General features: G+C 38.0%; 1 protein-coding gene across 1 annotated transcript in view; it reads right to left on the reverse strand.

Annotated features, from left to right (window-relative positions):
* Positions 1-22,656, reverse strand: part of MYO3A (myosin IIIA) — a 103,610-nt gene extending 80,954 nt beyond the window's left edge. Inside the window, exons 1-6 of the mRNA XM_063301919.1 lie at positions 22,486-22,656; positions 20,577-20,711; positions 11,014-11,118; positions 9,787-9,886; positions 3,007-3,083; positions 199-344 (exon numbers count right to left, since the gene is read on the reverse strand). Coding sequence (XP_063157989.1) covers positions 199-344; positions 3,007-3,083; positions 9,787-9,886; positions 11,014-11,118; positions 20,577-20,711; positions 22,486-22,656 — 734 coding nt within the window. The remainder of the gene's footprint in view (positions 1-198; positions 345-3,006; positions 3,084-9,786; positions 9,887-11,013; positions 11,119-20,576; positions 20,712-22,485) is intronic.
* Positions 22,657-23,891: the final 1,235 nt, after the last annotated feature.

The following is a 23,891-nucleotide window of genomic DNA, read 5'->3' on the forward strand; positions in this document are numbered from 1 at the left end:
GACCCAGAGTCTTTCATGTCTTTGCCTGCACTCATGCAGGATCCCAGGAATTTCCAGTTAATGAGATGATGGGCTGTGCTATTCTTAAGAACTTTGCATTTCGATGAGAAAATTAATTTTTTTCCCAACTCATTTTTTACAATGCTATTACAGCTGCTGAAGAACCCAAAATGCTGGTAAATTTTATTGAGACCTTACCTTGGTATTCTGAACAAAGCTCTCATAGGATGCAAATCAGCCAAAGGTGGGTCTCCATCACCTAGCTCTATAGCTGTAATACCCAGGGACCACGCATCACATCTAGCATCATAGGAACTATCTAGCTGTTGCTCGCATGCAATCACCTGTTGAGATAAAGTAGATGAATAAACAAATAAGCATTGGATTAGAAATCCCATTGGGAAAGTACTAAAAATGCTCAAGTCCTCATTTAGTTTGCATTTTTAAGTGTTCCAGCTTGATTTGCATTCCTCAAACTAATCTTAATGTACCCAGTGCCTTGAGGTATTTTGGACTTCAACTCCCTAAATTCCCAACCAATTTGGTGGCCATTCTGGGTGGAAATTATGTGAGATAAAGTTCAGGAAATCTTGAATGCATCAGATTGGGAAAGACTAAATGCACTTACCCATCAGTTTTTGCATCTTCCCAAATTTCATGATATAGACCTCAACAAAATAGCTCTCATTCAAAAGATGTATGAAGTCTACACTGTGCAATAAAATACATATTAATACTCCTTCCTCCTCCTATTTTCCCCAGAACAAAACCCTGTGAGGTAGGTTGGGCTGAGAGAGTGACTGGCCCAAAGTCACCCAGCCAGCTTTCAGGCCTAAGGCAGGACTAGAACTCACAGTCTCCTGGTTTCTAGCCTGGTGCCTTAACCACTAGACCAAACTGGCTCTCAATGAAGTATATATTTTGTGACAAGATATGGTTGTATATTTGTTTGTTTACATGTTTTTAAACAGAAGACTGATCCAGATTTATGAATGAACACAAATGAAACTGACACTGATTCAGAAAGAGATCTAACAATCCACTCCTGTCTTCAATCACACTGTTCATCTCTTTCTAAAGCTTTTAAGGACAACTATGATTTCAGGGTTTTTATGCCACAACATAAGAAGTGGAAACAATCTGAAAGGTTAAGTACTGAAATTACATCTTGATTTTCCATAGTGCCTGAGAATAATAGCCATTTGGCTGAAAACTGCTGCTATGAAACCACAGCACCACAAACTATAGCACTATATTGCAGTAATATCAGATGGCAGAGAGAAGACCTTCTCTGTGTTTCCATTTATTGCATCGAAGCACCTGAAGATCACTCAAATCCTTTTCTTTGGGACTAGATTCATGCAATTCAAGATCCAATGTAGGCTTTGATACCAAGTCCTAAATAATTCTCACGCACCAGATATAGCTATAGGCAATAGCTGAAGAAGCTCTAATAAGGCACTTTGTATATGAATGAAGTACTTAAAGAGGCTCTTCACATTTTAAAAAGGGACTCAACCAGTTACAAAGCTGAAATGAGATAAATCTGTGAGTTGGTGAACTGTTATATTGCCCATTCCTCATCTTAAACTACAGCAGTACAACTTGAGACCCACACAAGGGCCTAAGAAAAAATCCATTCTTGCTTCTTGCCAACCATTAAGATGGATGGTAGGCTTGGGTGGGTCATGATACATAAAGCATTTCTGGACCATCAGATTTTTTGTAAATATTTTTTTTTGCCATCCATCCTATTTCTATGAGAGGCATTATTAATTGAATCCCACAGACTATGTCATATACTTAAAATGCAACCAATTAAAGCAGAGATGGGCAAGGGGTGGCCCTCCAGATGTTGCTGAATTCCCATTCCAAACATCTTTAGCAAGCATGGTCAGTGGTAAGGGATGACGTGAGTTATATTCCAATAACATGTTGCGGCACACATGTGGCTGCTTCATTCTAAATTAAAATATAATTGGCTACATAAAGTTTAAGACGGTACAGTTGATCTGGTATACAAAAATAGGTATCCAGTGCTCTGCTGAGTCTGAGGCGGAGTGGCAGGGCCCCTCCCATCCAGTTGTAGTCTGTGAAGATTACAAAGTAGAACGCATTACCCTATTTCACAAAAATGCATGTATCAGGAGAAACGTGCACAAAAAGCCTTCATGCAGATTTTTCTAAAAGTAGAAACCTGAAGTAGGACAAAAGAGACTAATACTGGAAGTCCACACCCATTGGGAGTGCTATTCAGGACTTGTACATTAGATTGGAAATCTGGTCTGGGGTTGGGGGAGAGAACACCAAATTCAGACACAATACAATTGCAGAACACCCTTTCCTGACTACATGGAAAGTTATTATCTTTGGTATCAAAGTTCTGTCACTGGGAGATATGAAAAGAGAGTAGATTGGGAGCATAGATTTTAGAAACTCTAGATCCATAGGATCGAAAGATCTAACCAGCTACTAAGTGAAACAGAAGTTGACATATTTATTGATCCCTACTCCCTATCATTCTTTCATACATTTCTGTGCAATGTTGAGTTGTGTCTTTGGTTGGGTACCTTTGCTAATACATTTCATCTTGTAGTATTTAGATTTTCCTTATAAATGCTACGTATAGAAGATGTCCTCAGTACAGGCAAATGCACAAATTAATAATTGTCTGTGATGACCCTAAAATATCAGATTAAAAAAAAAAAGAATTCATGTTATAAATTCTATTACACTGAACACTTCTGTGCATAGGATGGAATATAATTTCAATGTAAGGTAGTTATTTTACTATACCCAAAGGAATAATTAAAAACAGAGTCTTGGTATAGTTTAATAACTTTAGCCCTGATTAAAAATAGGATTGGGCCTCAGTATTTAAAAGCACCATAACAAAGACAACTGGGGGGAGGACGAGGGAGAAATAACATGTGATGAATACATAGAGAAGTACAAATAGAGAAGATGAAGGAGGAAAAACAAGGAATTAATAAAATTCCATCTAACCTCAGGAGCCATCCAAAAGGGAGTCCCTACCGAAGTATTTCGACGGAGGCAACTGCTGGTCAGCTGAGCAGATACACCTAAAGAAAACAGGCAAACTGACAGCAGTGTAAAATTTTAAGAGTTTCCTCTGAAAGTTATCACTTAGTATCCTCATTGTTCCAACAAGGCATTTCTCTTTCAAAAGATTAATAGCATTTTTGCAGCTCTCTGCCAGCCAGCCAGATATTCCCCACACTGTAGGATGGGAACTATTTTCTTGCCATTCTGCATTTTTTCCCTCTGCCAGTGACTTGAACGGGGTTAGAATTTAGTTCTAAATTAGGTTTTTACAAGCAATCCACCTGCAGGGTTTTCAGAGGGATGATTACAGTTATTACTACATCCTTTTCTTAGCAGCAAGGAACCACAGCAAGGATCTGAAAGAATCAAACTAGCTTTTTATGTAAATCATAGTATACATTTTTTTCTTTAAGGAACACAGCACTCTTTTTAAAGACACAATACCAGTATTAGGAGAAAAAAAAATCTCAGCTTCAACTATCAATCGTTCATTTCACTTCAACCTCAGAAAATATTAGAAATCTATGCCTTCTGACAGGCTGAAACTCATGGATGTAATAGAAAGTTCATTTACATAAAATACATAAACTTGAACCTTCAAGTGCATTAATGGTTTTCAAGGAATTCTTACCATACTGATGTATCTGCAGAAGACATTCATCCCTACACTAAGTGGCAGAGAATTCTGGGACATGTTACAGACTGTACATTCAGTTCACACAGACCATTATTTTACCAATTTCATTTTTTAATCTTGCTTTTCCACTAAAAATACTAGTATTTTAAGAATAACAAAAAAAATACAAGAGAACTAAGAAACAAGCAATAAGACATTTTAAATGGTTGCAATGCACAGATCTGTAGATACATGCTAGGGTGTACAGTAACCAATGCCTTCTGGCAACTGATGAAAGCATGAAGGCCAGTTTGTTTTCAGGGAACTTGCTTGTCTTCACCAATTTAATCATACATTAAGTTTTGAGAGCCAGTTTGGTGTAGTGGTTAAGGCACCAGGCTAGAAACTGGGAGATGGTGAATTCTAGTCCCACCTTAGGCATGACACCAGCTGGGTGACCTTGGGCCAGTCCCTCTCTCTCTCAGCCCTAGGAAGGAGGCAAGAGCAAACCACTTCTGAAAAACCATGCCAAGAAAACTGCAGGGACTTCTAGGCAGTTGCCAGAAGTAAAAAATTGAATCGAAGGCACCCCTCCCCCCCTCAAAAAAAAGAAAAGAATAGAAACCCAGTAAGTTTTACAAGGATCCACAAGGTTTACTTGGAACTCAAGTGTGAAAAACATATTTACTTTAATTCTCGTTCATCAAACAGATGTTTTATGTGTAAAAAATAATTTTGGATTACTTTTTCGCTTTTGATGGTGGATCTCTCTGAGAAATGGGTGGGCCAAGTCATGAGATAATTCACCTGCATTATCTAGGTTGACAGCTGCAAAATCCTCATTTATTACAATATTTCTACATCCAGGCTCTACAAAGATTCCCAGCACTTTAAATATATCATACACTGATAAAAGCTATAATATAAAAAAACCCAACTCCCCAAACTATAATAAAGCTCCTGTCTTAATGTCTACAACACAGTCATAATGCAGGCCCTGCTGAGAAACACCCAGTCTTATGATGTAGAGAGAAAGTTCCATCTTTTTATCACACAACAGGATGCAGATCTGGGCCATCCTACCAAAGGAAAGGGCAGTGGCTGAAATCCTGTATTATGCTACAATGTCAGATTTATTACAAATTGCTTTACAGGGAAAATGGCAAGCATAAAACCAACACTGATTTGCAGAAGAGGCTTGGTTGGAAATCACATCCTGCTCCTTTAATCAAAAGTACCCCAAATAATGGAAGCATATAAGGAATTTGTTTATCTTCAGAACGATGTATGTTTTATATTTTAATCATAAGACATCAATTTCCTAAGGCTGTTTTTCAAAATTATGATTATTAACCTTTTACTTGAGGCAGCAGGCTGGCCTTTGAAGTCTGCACCAGTAGCTGAATGAGATCTCCTTAGGCTCCTGATTTTTACAAAAGGATCACAATGTCATGCCACACTTGGCAATGTTCTCTTTCTACACCTCATTAGCCAGTCAAGCATGAAGCCAGAGTTGCAAATTTTCTAACAGCTTTTCTTGGGGTGGGAGTGGAAGAGTACAGGGTTTTGAAATTATTTTTCTTTTCAAGGAAGTTCTGGTAGTCCTTGCTTAATGACCACAATTGGGACTGGCCACTCTGTCACTAAGCAATGCGGTTGTTAAGTGAGACATCATGTGACAGTGATTTATGATTTTACTGCTAGCTTCTCCGCTGACTCTGCTTGTTGGAAACCGGCAGTGAAGCGCACAAATGGTGATCACATGACCATGTGACGCTGCGGTGGTCCTAAGTGCAAGGACCGGTCATAAAGTTACTTTTTCAATGCCACTGTAACTTCGAATGGGTGCTAAACAGAGCAGTCATTAAGTGAGGACTACCTATATATAGTAAGCATTAACACTTTGGTTCTTCCCAATGAGCTGGTCTAGAGTTCCTATCACCCTCAGCAAGTATCATTAACAGCAATACTGACTGGCAATGAAAGGAAGTATAGGATGGCACATCTGGAGGGCATCTAGTTTGGAAAAGACTTGCATAGGGATAAATGGATTTAATCCATTCAACTTTACAAAGATAAAACATTTTTGATCCAATACATGAACAGAACCAAATCTAAACATTTATGCAAGAGGGGCTTAGCCATGTTTTACGTGGAGCTGTGTAGGAACAATTTGCATAGAAAATAATTTACTGACACACATTAGCAAGACTAGAAGTAAATGTTAATTCCTTTTCTGACTCAATCTGAGTATTGAGCTACGGATGCAGAGAAACATCTCTTCATTTTCAGCTATTTCAAACGAAATCAATGAAATGTTTTACAGAATGATCTGAACAAAGTTTAATTAATATTGAGAAGCAGTAGTCCAAATTCAATATTCTGATTTCCATTCAAGACAGACTAAGTAATGGAAAACCTGTTCAAAACATCCTCTCATGTGGGAGCATCAGATATAAAAAATGGACCACCATTAACTAGCAGGACTGCCTAAACTACCATACCAGGCAGGAACCTATTTTTCCCACTTTTTGCAGGATTTAATAATGTGACTTGCTTACGAGGTTGGAGCAACTGTGAAGTAAGACTGAATGAGCCATGTTTAATTTGTCATTACTCTGCTGATCTATAAAGAAATAAAGAATCTGCCATTACAAAAATGCTAACCATTTTGTGAAATTTGGTGTAAGGGAAAAGATAGATGTTATGGAGGACTTGGTCATATAAAACATGAGGTAAGAGTATAGTTTAAAGAGATGCGATAAAACAGTAGTAAGAGAAAAAGATTGACTGCTTTCTTCCTACTTGGCTTTGCTCCAACATGTGAGTCTTCCTCAGTCTTGGAGACTCACAAAACTGGTTGGGATGAAGTAGTTTCACCCTCCATTTTTGCCTCCTTTACATAAATGTGGCAGTTACTTCACTTGCATGCAAAAGTTTGCAGATATAACATCTAATTTGGCTTCAAATGCCACAAGTTGCTTACATGAATTATTTCAGCTCAGTAAATTCAGCATGCTTCAGTACTTGTGTCATGCCAATGTCAAAATTTCTAGATAAAAAACCAATTATCTCTCCTTTCTTTCTCAGAAATGACTCACTGCTGAGGTTAAGCCCCTGGTTTAGTCATGCTGTTTGATGCTACAATAAAACTGTCCATTTCTGTTCGGTTAGCTAATTCTTTAGCTTAAGGGCGGGCAGAAGGTGGGCAGAAGGTAGATCAGGATGTACTGGGAGATCTCTGTACAATTTCCAATAGATCACAAATGCTTTTCAACCATCAATCATTAAATAATAATATACTCTAACATTAGGCAGCTAAAATGAAGAAGGCATAAGGAAAACCTGGTCTGGTTTTTGTACATGTGTGAAGGAACTAAGAATTCCATTTGGATACTGAAAACAATGTCCTAGGCTGAGATGCACTTCAAAGTGCTTTGTTCTCCTCATTTGATGCTCACCCTTATTCTTAGCCACTACTTTGCACAGGATTCAGGCTGTGAAATCTTAGAATTTTAGGGGGAGGAAGCAAAATACATATAATTTCCTTGGACTCTGGCTACGCTTGCAGTACCTCACTGCATATCTTAGTTGGATTACTTAATTCTTGTTGGTAGTTCTAGGCCTTATCTTGGGCTTTTAATGTCAATTTTTCATTTAACTAATTAACTCATTGATTTGATTCGTAGCTGGGAACCAGCCATACTGTTGCCACTATTATCAGGCTTCAGTGTTTCCTTGCTCTTATATATTCGAATTCCCTCATTCTCTGGCTTGGGAAGATACACATTAGAAGCATGGTTCAAACCCCATAAAGGCAATTTTGTTATTAGGCTGTATGGAGTTTACCGAATTGTTCTGAGTTTCCAACCTGCAAATGTTTTCAAACCAGTTCAGACTGTTGCCTTCCACTCCCCCCCCCACTCTTTCAAAGCAAACTACAATTCATGCAAACCAAAACTTGCTCCATTTGCATGTAACACCGAACTATAGTTCCCCCAACCAGATTTTTAAAAAACCAGTCTGATTTCAGCTAGTATTCTTCTATTTATATATTGTTTCTTTTGTTTTTGCTTGTTTTTCATTTTTTTTCTGGAGAATAAATCAAGAAGGAATTGTTGTAGTAATAAGTGAATAATACGCACAAAAATTCCTTAAATGACTATACCCCAGAACAATTGGTTATGGAAGGCACTTGCATACCAAGATCCATATTTAGTTTGTACTTTTCAGAATTTGTTGCTGTGTTTTGCAACCTTCAAAATGAAGCAAAGATGAGTCTGTTAAATAAAAATGCACAGAAATTCCTATATTGGGAAAAAAGATTAAATAAAAATGCTTTATATTGGGGACAACTGCTTGGAAAAATATTTAGATAACAATAAAAAAAATATTAAAACGTTGATGAATTTTCAGTAGTTTTTTAGAAACTAAATTTAGAAACTGATATAGAAGCAGACCGAAGAATGGCCCCATTTACTCAATGGATTGAGGACCTGATTGCATTTGCCACTTATGAGCAGATTGAGTACAGAAACAGACTTTTTATGGACAAGTACAATGAAATATGGGACTCATTCATACAAATTACAGTAGGTTAAAAAATAATAGTCAAACAAATATATTAGAAATATGTATGTCCTTGAATAATATTTCCATCAGATAAGTATGTATAGAATTATAACTGGTTATAATGACATATTCTATTATGGTTTTTATATTTTTTCTTTGTTGTACTACTTTCACTTTTTTGTAGAGCACTTCTTATGTTTTTTTCTCCTCTCTATGACAATGTATGTATTTCCATCAGTATTATCACTGTGGTTTTTTTTTCTGTTATTAATTAAAAAAGCAATAAAAATAAATAAATGAAGCAGACCAAAATAAACTGAAGGGCAGGAAAATGAGAGAGTGGGCAAGTTTGGAACAACATATTCATCCACCTCTACTGAAGATATATACATATATGAGTAAATAAGAGACAGAGTGCATGGGCATGCAAAGGAGCATAGATTAAGCAGGGTAGATTAAGAAGGGATTGAACAAATGAGCTTTTAGTTATTTCCCAATTCAAGATCATATGCCTGAATATTAGGAGATTACTTCTGATTTTAGGATGCGTAAGAAAAAAATATTTACTCTGACCCAGAAAAATCCCTCCCAAATATTCTACTGGGAAATATTTTATAAACTGATTCTTGCGTTTGAATTTTCCCAGATTAACATAAAAACTTCTTTTTTTGTGACATCAACTTCACTAACCATTTGTTACTTGTTTCCCATACATTATTTTGAAACTTACAGACCCAAACATATTACATGAGATAGAAAACAAAATTATATGAATCAGGTTGAATTAAGTTAATTAAAATACTTAAATTATTTATGACTAGTGTTTTCTATATACCACATCATATGCATTAACCAATGCAAGAATTAATCATAATAAGCACTTCATAATAAACAAAAGGAAGAACTCAAACACAGTGAACAAAAATGAAGTCAAGGCAGTCACTGAGAAGGTTGCCAAGTATGGAATTTTAACTATGGAATACTTTTTGAGGAGATAAAAATACATAAATACTGTAAGATAAGAGATCAGAAAGGGTTAGACCAGAGAAAGTTTTCATCCATTCCAATGTTTCCAACAAGTCCAAAACGTGGCATGAAGTCAGTGGCCTCTTACTCTAGCACTTCCCCTTCAAAATACATTATTTTGTAGTACGCAATTTTGAACATACAAATTTAAGGATACACAGCATGAATTTGTAAACAGCAGTTCTGGCAGTCCCAGTTCGGGCCATTAAGCATGGGTCATTAAGCGAGGACCTCACATGGTCACGACTTCCGACTTTCTGCCAGCTTCCCCACTGACTTTGCTTGCGGGAAGCTGGCAGAGAACATTGTAAATCATGATCACATGACCGCAGGGTCACTGTGACAGCCAGAACTAATTGTTAAGTCCCCCTCATTCAGCACTGTTGCAAGTTTGGACAGTTGCTGAACGAGTGATCATAATCCAAGGACCACCTGTACAGGAATATGCTGACTCAGTACAAGTCAAAAGATAATGACACTTCAAGCTATAAAGAACCATAACTTACCAAAATCCACAAGTTTAACACCTCCTTCAGTGGTCAAGAGGATATTATTTCCTTTGACATCACGGTGAATAGTCTTGTTTTCATGCAAATGCTGAAGTCCCTGAAAAACAAGTTTCTGTTAAGCAATTAACCTGCTGTCTACAAAAGATGGAATGGGCAAAATATTAGTAAGCTTATTTAGGAGAGAACGTTTCCAAATTAGTTCAGCTTTCTATTCTTCTTAGAATATGGAACGTCTGGTCTTCCAGATGTTACAGAAACACATCCCTCATTATTGGCCATCAACAGTAAGTTCTTGAAAGCTACATGTTTTCTACATATACCACACCTTGGCAGTTATCACTATTATGTACAGGATACTTACAACATTCATGATTTAAAAAATCATTAATGAATTAAAAAATAATAAAGTTCCCCAAACAAAAGAACTTACAACCTTACCAAGCGATTCTATGATCTGATGTAATAATGTGTAGTTTTAAAAATCGGAATGAAGAAGAAACTTGCCATGAAATTTCTAGTCACAGCTTCAGTGGGAGCAATAGATGCAAGCAAACACTGGAGTAGAATGGGCAGCTGTTTCAGTAAGTATTGTGTTTTACTTAACAAAGCCCATGGGCACTGCAATTACTTATGTAACAAATATTACTGAGCTGGCTTTAAGAGAAAATTTATTTAGGAAAAACAAATGCTTAGACTGATAAAATCATGGGGCTATAAAGCACTGTACATAAAAATACATAATTTCCCACCTAACTTAAAAAAAGAAAAAGAAAGAAAAAGAAAAAAAAGCTTGATCCAATAGAGATATACGCAACCTTGTTAAATATGTTTAGTACTGGTAAACCAGTAAACAGCAGTTGTTCAGCAGGGAAAGGAGAAACCCAGCCACCTGCTTGTTTTTCGAGCTTAAAGCCAGGGCTACAGATGTACAGCCCTGGGTGTAGGCTGGGTCCATCTTATATGCCATTCCCAGCCCAAAGGCAGCTTCTGTTCACATATTTATTTATTTGTCATATTTTTATTACCACCCATTTCCCCCACTCAGGGTACCCTGGGCGGTTATTATTATATATATTATTATTATATATTATTCGCAGCAACTATATTAAGAGGCAAAAGTAAACCACACTCACAATTTAATACATAGTTTAAGGAACTTTTATCACGTTAAATCAATGGATGCCAGTAGAGACACCATCTGAATTTAAGTTTTTTTCTACTTACCGTCAGAGCTTCGTGTAAAATATAAGCAATGGTAAGTTCACTCATTCTTTCTCCTCTCTTCAAAAAGCCCTTCACAAGGTCAGTTACGGATCCTCCACTGCATAACTATAATAAAAAGGAAACAGGGGAAAAATGTATCTCTAAATCCCTCAACTATTCTCATTTGATCAGCAGTAATGGTTAGACACATCACTACATAGAAAGAATAAATAATTCAACAAGTATTTACATCAACAAGACAGCTGAAAAGCCACTTAAAATTACTCAGCACTCCTAGAGCAGACAGTATGTAGTACAATGGACAGCCGAGAACTTGACTGTGCTGTTAATATGAAATTCCTACTGGGAGAGCCCTTATAATAGGGTTATAATTGGGGCATTAGAGTCCCTATAAAAAAGGCAACAGGAGATAACACAAAGATTTAACTTTATTATGATCACAAGGCAAATTGTTTGGAAGGAGGGAATATTTTTTATGGACCTGAAGGCAGTGCATTAAACTGGGCCATTCAGAAATCCCACCAGTGCTTGAAATGTGAGTTGTTGATAAGGCAAAATGCTGGAGTAAAATTACTTTTCATAGTCTCTACAGAAGGAATCTAGAGGCTAAGCTTCAATTTCTTTGTAGCTCCATCTTCCAAATTCATTGCTTGATCATTTGGGGGGGGAGGGGGGTGTTCTCATTTGTTAAGTTCTTATCAAGCTCAGTTTAGTGATCTACCAGAAGTAAAGGATTAAGACTAGCCAACACATAGATTTGAACTAGGAGTTAATGCGGATGCCCAGACTATTATCTAATTCTGTTTTGAAACTTACAAGAGCACCTAAATGAACCAGAGCATTAAAAGAATGGAGCACAATGGAGTTGTGACTGTTGTAGCATCCCCCCAGTCACGTGACTGCGACTCGGGTGCTTGGCATCCAGCTTGCAATTATGACAGTCACTGTGTTCTGCAGTCACATGATTGCCATTTGTGACCTTCACTGCTGGCTTCCAACAAGCAAAGTCAATGGGGAAGCCCGCCTGAGGTTGCAAATAGCAATCACATGGCATCACGCCTAACAACTGTGCAGGATTTGCCTAATAACAGCAACTGGAGCTGCCCTTGTAAGTCGGTGCAGTCACGTGATGTCATGCTTTATGACCTCATTGCTTAGTGACCGAGTTGCCAGTCCCAATTATTGCAGTTAAGCGAGGACTTCCTATACTTCTTCCAGGTTGTTTAATTGGAAGAAAACTATTAGCCTAATCCTTTAAAGTTGATCTGGGCTTTATTTTTTATCTTTACCGTGCAAGTTGTTTGTTAGTTGGCCCTCCAACAAGATTGTTAAACCAATATCATTCATAAACCTAGTATTTTCTTCACATTTATTATTGCAAAGAAAATTCCTTCCGCATAAGCATATGCTGAAGTGCATAAAATAATGCAGCTTTATTTTTTCTTGTTTCAGAAAAGCAAATCCTGAAACAGCAGTTTGTCAGGTAAGATAAAAAAAAATACTTTTGAAAAAGCAGGCCAGAGTAGCAACGGGTAGAAAAAAAAAATTCATTTTAAGCGAACAAGCTGCATTTATTTATTTTTTTACCAAACTGGACTTCCTGCAAGAGAATGGACAATGCTAAAAAGAGATTATTAGGATTCAAGCTGGGGACGGGTGAGTAGGAAATCCATTTATTCACACACTTACCACTAATTGGTGCATATATTATCTTTGTTTTTTTCCTTCCCAGCCCTCTGAAAAACTCACGGACAAAATGGCCTCTCTGCTTTAATTTTTCTCCATGTTTCTATTTGTACTAATTATGTTGGTGTTTCTTCCACTATGGCTATCTCTGCAGTTAAAGATTAAAAGCATTCCCATTCTGGTCTTCTCCCCAGTGGGCCAAAAAGAGTACACAGGAACTTACAAACTTACAACCATTGGGCAAGGACACCCCCTTCCCCCAAAGAAGAACAACTGAGGAGGAAAGGAAAAGGAAAAGAATCAGTAAATTCCACTAATTTAGCACCAGCATGGCTTGAGGGAGTAAATTGACTCCCCTGGTCTAGTTAATCCAGTGTTTCTCAACCTTGGCAACTTTAAGAGATGTGGATTTCAACTCCCAGAATTCCCTACCCAGCAACTTTAAGAGGCGTGGACTTCAACTCCCAGGATTCCCTAGCCAGCAAACTGGCTAGGGAATCCTGGGAGTTGAAGTCCACGCCTCTTAAAGTTGCCAAGGTTGTGAAAGACTGAGTTAATCTTTTTAGGCTGGTAGCCATCAAAGTTGACAGCATGCTGTGGGCTTAATTGTAAAATAAAGCACCAACTCTTTAGCATCATCTATATTTGCAAAAATGCCCCTGGGTCCTAGGTAAGACCCAGAGGCAGTTTTTGACGGTGAGCAACAGTGTCTGGAAAAAGAGAAGTGGCAGTGACTTAGAGAGAGCATCCACTCTAGAAAGGGGTGGCAGGAAGAACTCACCAAGTTTTCCACTGGTCACACCCATCATGAGAGCCCATTTGAGATCAGGCAAACTGCAGGCACCCATGTGGTGAAAGTACAGGTAGTCCTCATTTAATGACCATAATTGGGACCAGCAACTTGGTCATTAAGCAAAGCAGTTGCTAAGTGAAAGGTTAGGTTGTAAATGCCAGGATTGGTCTCAAAGTTACTTTTTCATTACTGTCCTAACTGCAAATGGTCGCTAAACGAGGCAGTTGCAAAACAAGGACTACCTGTATGCTTTCAAAATTCCAGATTTGCCAACAGGCCCCCCAAATGTTGCCTGTCTATGAGTCAAACAAACGTAAGGTTTGTTTCTTGAGACAAAAGCATTAGCTGAATTTGAAACTGACCTGTATAACCAACTTGGCGTACCACTGATATACTTTAAAGATATCTTGTTTAAGATCTTGTTCCAACAACCTCTCTGTGGGGCAAGTTTCAAAGAGTTGTTTGAAGGCTTCTGCAACTAAGAATGATAAAGCCAAACTGTTTTTCAAGGGCAATTTTACTGGGATTATGACTTTCACGTGGCTTTTGGGGCCACTCCCAGGCAAACATAAACACCTCATTAGGGTCTACAAACCCTTCACAACTTAGAACTCAGTTATACAAAAAGTTTATATTCTCCCCCCAAAACCTGCCTGAGTTTCAAGAACTATATTGTTTACTTATTTTTACAGAAAGCTAGACACTGCCAAAATGTTACTGTGTTCCATTGGGAAAAATTATACCTTCCCTATTCCTTTATGTGGTGCTGTGTGTATAGCAGGGTGGAAGAAAAAGGTCTGCTCTCCACTTCTGTATGTTTAGCACAGTCACAATAAGGCAAAAGGAAATTGGAATGTCAGGGATGGTGAGTACAACAAAGATAGGCAAGGCATGGAAAAAATAAGTTCATTCTTACTCAACAGATCAGGAGGTCAAACATGGCTCCCTACCTGTTTGGGGAATATTTTCCCAGGACCTTATGATTTTACTATAACATCACAGAAAAATATATTTGCTCATGTTCCATGCTGGCATATATAATTGTCTATCACCAATGACCCACCACAATTTATACTGGACAAACTGGTCAAAAGGCAAAAGGGACATATATCTGATACCAGAAACGGCAACATCTAAAACAGTGGGTGGGCATTTCAATGCCCCAAGGCATTCTCAATGTCCCATCCTTGGGAATGAAAATTTTAAAGACTGATTTCACTGGGAAACTCTTGAGATAGAATTCATCAGATCTGATCTCATTTCCCATATATTAAGCAGAGCCCAGGGTTTCTTATCACTACTTCCATTCACATGGAAGCATGTTTGTGTCACATCTAACTGTTGCTTTGTTTATGGTCACTATTGGCAATCATCTCTCATCTCTCCTTTCATTATTCTCCATTTCCCTTCTTTCTCTTCTGCCCCACAACAGCTGAGTGTATTTATAACTTTTCTCAGGATTATTTTCTTATCTGATGAAAGACTAAGTCATCCAAGAAAGATTATGCCATAACTTAAAATGCCACTAGGTTCAAGTTTCCTGCAAAAAATTATCATGGCTATCCTTCTGGAAACTGGAGAATTTGGGGGCTTGCAGTGGTTGATCTGCTGTTCAGGAAGGCTTGAAAAAACATCAAAATCACCTATAAACCAGGTTCAGGAATACTTCATCAGCATATCTCACACAACCTTAATGTGAAATGTTATATTCAATAAATGACATCCTGTTGGCAGCCTTAAGTACCTGTTTCTCTTTTTCTATCCCTCTGTCATCAAGAAAGCTATTGGACTGAAGGATCACCTATGTCTTACCTATCTTCTTTTCCTGTCTAACACAACTCTGTGATGAATTAATAGAGAAGCAAGTGAACTGAGTTTTTTTTAAAACAATAGCTTAAGCTTATCTTAATTTATAATGCAGCCCAATTCCGAAGAAGGGATAGGAAAAAAACAGAACTTAGTTTACTGTATAATGAAAACTTACTGAATTTGCACTTTCTACTCTTTTATCCCAGATACAAGGAACAGATATAAACCACATGAGTTCCCTACCAGTTTTCCAGGTGATGGAAAACTAATGCATTTCTGCAGATGTGTGCAAAACATTTTCAGCTAAAAACAGTTGTTCTGAATTCAAAACAAATTCCAGAACAAATCAGTTGCTCTGATTTTACTGGAAGCATTATATTGTTTTGACTATAGGTGGTCCTTGCTTAACAACCATAATTGGGACCGGTATCTCTGTTGCTAAGTGAAACACAATGTGACTGTGCCAGACTTATGACATCACTTCTACCGTGGTTGTTAAGTGAATCACCTTGGTCAGTAAACAAGACATCATGTGATCGCAACTTGTGATTTTATTGCTGGCTTCTCAAGTGACTCTTTTGGAAGCCAGCTGTGAAATGTGCAAATGGTGATCATGTGACTACAGAATGCTACAATGGTCATAAACGCCCACCAGTTGCAAAGCGCCCGAATTTCAATCACGAGACCATGGGGAGCTGTGACGGTTATAAATGCAAGGACTGGTTGTAAAGTTACTTTTTCAGCACCATCATAACTTTGAATGGTCACTAAACAGGGCAGTTGTTACGTGAGGACTACCTATATTCCAGAACTATATTGAGTTCCAATTAGGGGTCTTTCAAACTAGGGAAACTTCCAGAATGGCTGGAACAGTGTCAGAAGATTTCTGGTAAGGTTAGAATTCTTTTTGAACATGACATCACTGATCAGATTAAATATTAAACATACCTCCTGTGGGCCAAGGGAGACCCTTTTAGAGAACAGCAGGTAGGCATTTTGAAGGGGCCACCCCCACCGCACCCCGGCCCTGCTGTTTCAAACTGATTCTCAGTATGAAGCAAAGAATGGGTCTCATCTTGGAACAGCTGCTAGAAAGTAAGAATTTTTTCCGATCCTGGGCAGCTTTCTCTGTGGTGGTACTTGGAGTGAGAAAGAATGGCTGTAAAGGTGAATATGATAGAAAGACTGAGGTGTAGCCTGAATGGATAGTCTAACTCTAGCTCCAGCCTTGGAAAGTAAACCAAGCTCCACTCCCAACTCCGATATGCTGTTCCTCAAACTAAAAGAGAGAATGCATCCCGATTATAGGCAAACCTGGATGCACTTACAGGTCAACATTTACACATGCCGTTTGCAAATCAAAATATAATAACCTCCACCCACACATCACTTGGTGAGTAAGGTATCAAAGTGCACCTGTTAGAAAAAGTATAATTAAACCTAATATTTAGAGAAATGTCCAAGAAAAAGTAGATCCATTTGTGTGAGAATTTGCTTTCAGACTTCCACAAAAATTCATAAACTGCTGCAGAAATGGGGCAGAATGAATACAAAGTTGGAGAATGGAGAAACTGAGCAAAATCAAACTTCCCTGATGCTCTTGTCCTTATCCAGGAAAAAAAATTCCTCACAGTAATATTCCTATTAATCTGTATCTGGAACATTTCCGAATGTACTGGATGACAATATATTAGGAGCCACTGCAATCTCATCTGAAAGTAGTATAGTTGTTATGGAGAACCCATACTTAATGTTCCACCTGGCTTTTCCTTTCCTACATAACGGTGGAAGCTTAAGAAAATTATCCTTTGTTCTGTACTCTAGGGTAGACCATAATTTATGCCCTCGACCTACTCAAGCAAGGCACTTGAATATATAATTTCCCATAGAAAATCACAAGTATTTACCAGACTGTAGTGTTCTAAAGCCTACTGATAGTCACAAAATCTCTGATCTTGCAGAGAGCAAAAGGACATTATTTTAAAGAGCAGGATTACTTTAATTGGAAGGTAAGGAAAATATATTATTTCTCCAATTATTAGAAATGGCTAAATCAGGATTGAAATGTATTGGATTGAAAAAAGTAGAATTGGATTGAAACAGCAATTATAAGGACTGCATGGAAAAATACCCTGGTCAAAATGTAGGAAAAAGGTCTCATTGATTTCGACATTTATTTCTAATATATAGCTTCTTTTCAAAGACAATATATTATGAAGGATAATTAGAACTCATTGCCAAAATAAAGCTGTTCCATTTTTACTCCTATTGAAATATGGACAGTAATAGTTCCATAGTGAACCATTTTGCCATCATGATGAAGTGGTTTCAAATCACTTGCTTTTGTCTACACTGTTATTTACTTGTTTTTCACACAGGTGATAGAATAACAGATTAGTGCAAGGAAGGACATCTGCAAGAAAACCAAACGTATTTAGGCAAAAATGAAATGAAAATGCTGGCAAGCTTTTAGAGAAGAAGCGATGATGCCTTTGATTTTAAATAAAAGTATTCTACAGCACTGTCTGTTGTGGATTCAGTCTGAAAAAGTACAACACTGAGAAGAACCAAGCTTTACTGCAACCAAGATTTTGTTGTTTATTCGTCCAGTTGCTTCTGACTCTTTGTGACTTCATGGACCAGCCCACGCCAGAGCTTCCTCTTGGTTGTTGCCACCCCCAGCTCCCCCAAAGGTCGAATCCGTCACCTCTAGAATGTCATCCATCCATCTTGTCCTTGGTCGGCCCCTCTTCCTTTTGCCTTCCACTCTCCCTAGCATCAGCATCTTCTCCAGGGTGTCCTGTCTTCTCATTATGTGGCCAAAGTATTTCAGTTTTGCCTTTAATATCATTCCCTCAAGTGAGCAGTCTGGCTTTATTTCCTGGAGGATGGACTGGTTTGATCTTCTTGCAGTCCAAGGCACTCTCAGAATTTTCCTCCAACACCACAGAGGGACCCAAACAATGGAAAAGCAAAGATGTTTATAGAAGTTGAAGGTTACAAGGTGGGAAATTCTAGGGATCTGATTGGCTGGCCAGTCTCCATTTTGTTTGTTAGATTTATTTTCTCTACTACAATTTCACTTGAGTCTGTTAATTGCAAAAGCAGTTTTAGAACAATTCAGAGCAGAATAAATACCTAGCTTGGTTACTGCTAATACTGTACCAAGTAGCACATCAGTAATAAAAAAAGGTAGCCTGAAAATACCTAGTTTCTCATGTGGTGACTGCTTGATCTGACTTGCTCAAAGTAAGACCGGGATCATCATGTACTCAGCATGCAACATGGGAGACATATAGATTAAGGATTTCTCTCTCAAATAACTCTTCCCACCTTTTATTTCTATAACCAAGTGATTAGTTTTCAGTTCCAACTTAACAAAAACTACTGTATGAACAGTCTCTGGTCTGCCCATGGTCCCAGGCTATCTTTCCATGCAATCTGCAGTGCAGGCTTTCCCAATGATTCTTTGTCAAGACAATCAGGAAACTGTAGGGAGTGAATAAAATCTTGGAAAGCAGACGTTCTATTAGATACTTCCTTTCCAAAGCCTTCTTAACCTGGGTGGGGTTCTTGGGTCTGCCAAGCTAGGTAAGAAGAGATTCTGGAAAGCAGAATTCATAATTTCTAAAGCTCTGAAAGTTTTGTAGAAAATAAAGAGTAAGGCACATTAGAATCATTATCACCCCCCAAGAATTCTTTCTTAAGATCATTGGCAAGCTAAATATCCTTAAGGGAGTGTATAGCAGGTGTCTCTGGTCATTCCTACATAGAGCCAGAATGTAACAACTTAACATATCCCATCATATGCAAGTAGAAAAAAAAAGATTATCTACCTTTAGACATAATGTAATGTACTGAGGAGACTGAGAGTACTGAATCCAATACATATAAATAAATAAATTCCACAAACAAAACATTGCCATTAACCATTTCATATTAATATTTATATGATAATATAAATTATATTTTTTTCCTTTGCAACCAATTTTCCTCTACAACCATGTGCTCTAGCAACCTGCAATACTTTGATGGCTTTGAACTGCTTTGTGAGATTGGAAGAGAAATTTCATCCAGGCAAATATTAATATGACTTCCTACGCCAAAGACTATTCAAAAGTAGTCTACTGTTAATTCTTCATGGAAGAGTTGCTTTGTCGATTTCAATAAAACAAAGCTCACAACTGATAAAGGCCAAGCCTAGTGAGGAAACTGCAGTTAAATGTAAATATTTACATCTTTCCCCTCAGGAATGAAATGTAAATGAAATGCAAGTGCATGATGTTAACTTTGTAAAGATCAAAGTCAAATAATATAATTTAGTAACATTTCTAAGCTTTAAGTGAACAAACACTGCTGCCAACTGGATCACAATAATCCTCTAGGATCATTATTCTTCGGGATTAGCACTATGTGCTTAGCATTATTAACTTCAAATGAGTCTACAAGGAAGAATTCAGAAACCAATATTTCAACTAGTCATTACAAAGAATAAGTCATTATATATCACTCCTCTATTGCTAACATTCAGGAGAAGTGTGTCATTGTATCTAAAATGGCATCCCTACATAAAAGAGGGTGCAATTCAAAGTTTTAAGAGATAAAAATCTGTGGCTCAACATCATTTAAGATATTTCTGCACAGCCACAGTTTTTGCCAACCACCCCTCTCAAACACCCTCGTGCTGTATCATCTTTATTTATTTTCACTGCAAAACTCTCTGGAGCAACAGCTGGGCCAAAATTAATCCACTTAGTTTGCAAAGAGTTATACAAGGCCTATGATATCACTTGGACAGCGGAACACAGTGCCAATCCCACATCTGCAAAAGGCTTGTGGCTGGAAAGGGCTTTAGAATCCAGCATTTGTCACTGTCCCTGTCCTGAAATTGCAGACCTACGGAACGAGAGGAGGAAACATTGGGGTGGGTGTGGAAGTTCAGGGGCGATGCAGACAAAATTTCCTGCTCTTTATATAGGAGATATACAGTTCATGGAGACAAAGGCTACTAATCATGGTGGCTATATATGACCTGTGGTATTGGAACCTGCCCTCAGATGCTAGTTTCTGGAAATCAGAGTAGAGAGTTCAGTTACAGTTCTGACTGTGGGCCTTCCTTAGTTATCTGGTTGTTGCTGTAGCAAGAAATGCAAAAAATAGCAATGTGGTATCTCTTACGCTTTCACATTTTGCTCACTGTAACTTAAGGAGAGCATGTATATCTCTGGTAGAGACTGAAAGGAGAAGAACCCAACCCCTAGGAAAAAATTCCTACCTCCAGAACCAGCCAGAGTTGGTCTCCTTCCTTGACATCCTTTCTGTAGTACAGTCCATAGAATTTGACTACATTTGGATGATCAGAAAGTGCTTTCAAAATCTTGTATTCAGTTTCAATCTCCTCATCAATCTCCTAGCGTCACATATTGGAAGTTAAAAAAAAAAGAGCAAGTCAAAGATGTTGTTCCTTTATGAAAACTACCTGTTTTATGCTGTACATAAAATGAGAACAAAGTAATCCAAGAAAAAAAGGCAAGATCCAGAAAAAGTTCTTTTCCCAGTCCTGCCACCATCAGGTAGGGAAATCTTCACCAGAAATGCAACTTCAAGACTCAATAGCGTGAAAATAAAAAGTGTTTAATATAGCAACCTGAAGTTATGTTTTCAAAACCAAAGGATTAATTATTCATTGCAGCAGGCTTTGGGAGAATCTTAGGCGAGACCTGAATCCATAACCCTCTGAGAGACCCTAGTGCGATGCCTTATTCATAATTCCATCTCAAAACTGTAAATAAATGTCAACTGCATCAAACTCTAGTTTTTTCTTCTCCTTCCCACCTTCCTTTCTTTCTCAATCACTTTACCAATGAAGAATTCTTGCACACTATTTGAGATCTTGGGTTAGCAAAGATATTGCCCTAATATGGATTTTGGAGCACATGACCTTGAGTAGTCTTTTCACTTGTCAAGTCTTCCCAGCCTTAGATTCCCAAAGAAACATGGAATTGCTTAAAGCATTTTTTTGTTTGTTTGCTTATTGCAATGGCTCCCCCTGCAGCTACTCACAGGCCCTTCAATTTAAATAAAAGGAAGCAGGTAATTTCTGCAAGCAGATGAACTTGAACAAAACAAAGGCACCGTATTCATGGTGATCAAATAACTATGGAAGATTTACAGAGGACACAACATAACTGGAAGAAGTAATGAAGGTAGTTACAGAAAATAGAACTAAAGGAGGCTGTTTATAAAACTTAAGAAGGTTTCACAGAAAGCTAAGCCTTTGATGCTAAATTCTGACTTATGAGATTCTATGCTTGTATGATTGTTCCACACACATATAGCATCTATACAACAAAGCAAGAAATCAGGGATATTTTTGGTGGATTAACAATAGCTTCTAATCCTTTTAATCTACCCATTCGGTACCATTTGCTCCAGAGTTCATAGTCTGAGACCCTATGGCCATATGCCCCAGCTAAAGCCTTGGCCACACCTCTTCAAAATTTGTTGTCAGGCTATCATTTTTAAGGAGGAAGTAATTAAATAGACTGCAGAGTAATCCTATTAACTCTACCTTAAACTAAATTTAGCTTTCATCCTGTTCTTGCCCATATCTTTGTCCTGGCCCAATCTATTTTGGGAAGTCAGCCCTCAGCATGTCACTCAAAGATCATGTGTAGCCCTTTGCCCCAAAAACAGTGTGTACACCTGTTTTAACTGATGTTGACCTGCATCTCCCCATGCACATATTACAGAATGCACATGAATTGCACAGTACAGCACTAGTCCACTTTGAAGTGTCCAGGTACAGATGGCTGTGGGATACAAGCCACTGCCTCTTTTGTGAATACGACTTATTATGACCCGGTTATGTACACAAGAAGCTTTCTCTACTTCATAGCACGATTCAGCTGCAGCCTGGTGCTGAATACTTTTTCCCTCTTTGCTACAAATACAGTAATTGCTGTTTTTCTTTTTGTAATTATTTCATCATTTTCTGTGTGCAAAGAGATATTCTCAGCTCTGTGTACCAAGCATTTTCCTATCAGAGGAAAGAACAGGAACCTCCCAAATGAGTGAAACTCCATTAATGGGTTCACACATCATAATGCTAAATCATAAGGTGTACTGCTTGGTCTGAGATTGTTAACAGTTTAAGTTAGCTGTTGACTTAAAATGGAGCTTACATGAATTGGATCCAAGATCTTGACTGCTGCTTTGTTCCCATTTTTCTTGTTGAACACCTTGAAAACTTTGCCATATGTTCCTTTGCCAATTGTTTTGATTATCTCCCAAGTATCTGAAGGATCAGGAAAGCTGTCAAATATAATGCCTCTTTTGTCTGTTAAGGGCAGCATCTTAAACAATGAATCCTGGAAATAAAACCAAAATGTTGGCATTGAGATACCATTAACAATATGCTGGTGCAGGCTTTCACAGCCGGTATCTGTTGAACAGTGTTGAGTTCAGGGTTTAGTGACTATGGTCGTTGACCAGCCCTCACCAACCTGCACCAATCAGAAACCAGCTCAGCCAAAGGCCAATCACAATCCAGGACACCTGGCTATAAAGACAGGAGCCCAGTCAGTCCCTGCTCAGTTGCCTGTGGTCTGCATAGCAGACCATTCTGTTTCTGAAGATGCCAGCCACAGCTGCCAGAGAAACATCAGGAAATCTGTTGTCTAGACCATGGTCATTAAACCATGAAGCCCAACACTATCCATAACATTAACAAATTTGCATTCTGCTTGATAGTCTTTTTATTTTGTTCCTTTGCCTTCCTTTCTCTAACTGGGGTGTCCATCAATGGATTATCATGAAAACAAATTCTATCCCTTGTTAATTGGGTGCTGTGAAATCTGATCCCTGGCAATTGTATGGGTAAGCACCTGTTATTGTGTTCTGCCCCTGGTAATAATCTATAGCTCCTCAAAGACGTCACAGTGATCTGTTTTATCCTATCCACCTATAATCTTTGTTTCTATTTCCCTCAACTTTGCAAGCATCCGTTGTTTCCTGGTCTATCATCTGCTTGTATCACATGCATGTGAGCTTCTGCTTACCGACTCAGTGCCTATTTCAATCTATTTTTTCAAGCTTGTAAATTGCAAAACATGTCATAATGTTTTTTTTAACTTTCCCCAGATTCAACACCCTACAAATACGTGAATTACAGTTCCCAACATCAGCCAAGCCATCCTGGATAATGCTGAGAATACTGGGAATTAAAGTTTACACATCTGGAGGGCATCAACATTGGGGAAGGCTGTTTCAGCCAATACTAGTCCCCTACCCCAAAATTGTTTACAAAAATCAACGTCAGCTATTCTAACATTTTCTCAAGTGCATTTGTTTGAACTGATGTCAACAAAACATTACTAACTAAAGAACTGGGTCACCTGTAACTCAAGAACTGAATGCTTTATCAGTTACAGATATCCAAGGTAGAAATTAAGGCAGCATGAATGATTCAGATAGCATGGCCTGTCAGAGAAAGCCCCTAAATTAAGTAATTTAGCCAAACAATCTGCATATTATGAATGGTTTACACATCATACATAGTTAACCATTAAATAAATCACAATTGGCCGGA

The sequence above is a fragment of the Candoia aspera genome, chromosome 4 (genome assembly GCF_035149785.1).
Source record: "Candoia aspera isolate rCanAsp1 chromosome 4, rCanAsp1.hap2, whole genome shotgun sequence".
NCBI classification, from domain to species: domain Eukaryota; kingdom Metazoa; phylum Chordata; class Lepidosauria; order Squamata; family Boidae; genus Candoia; species Candoia aspera.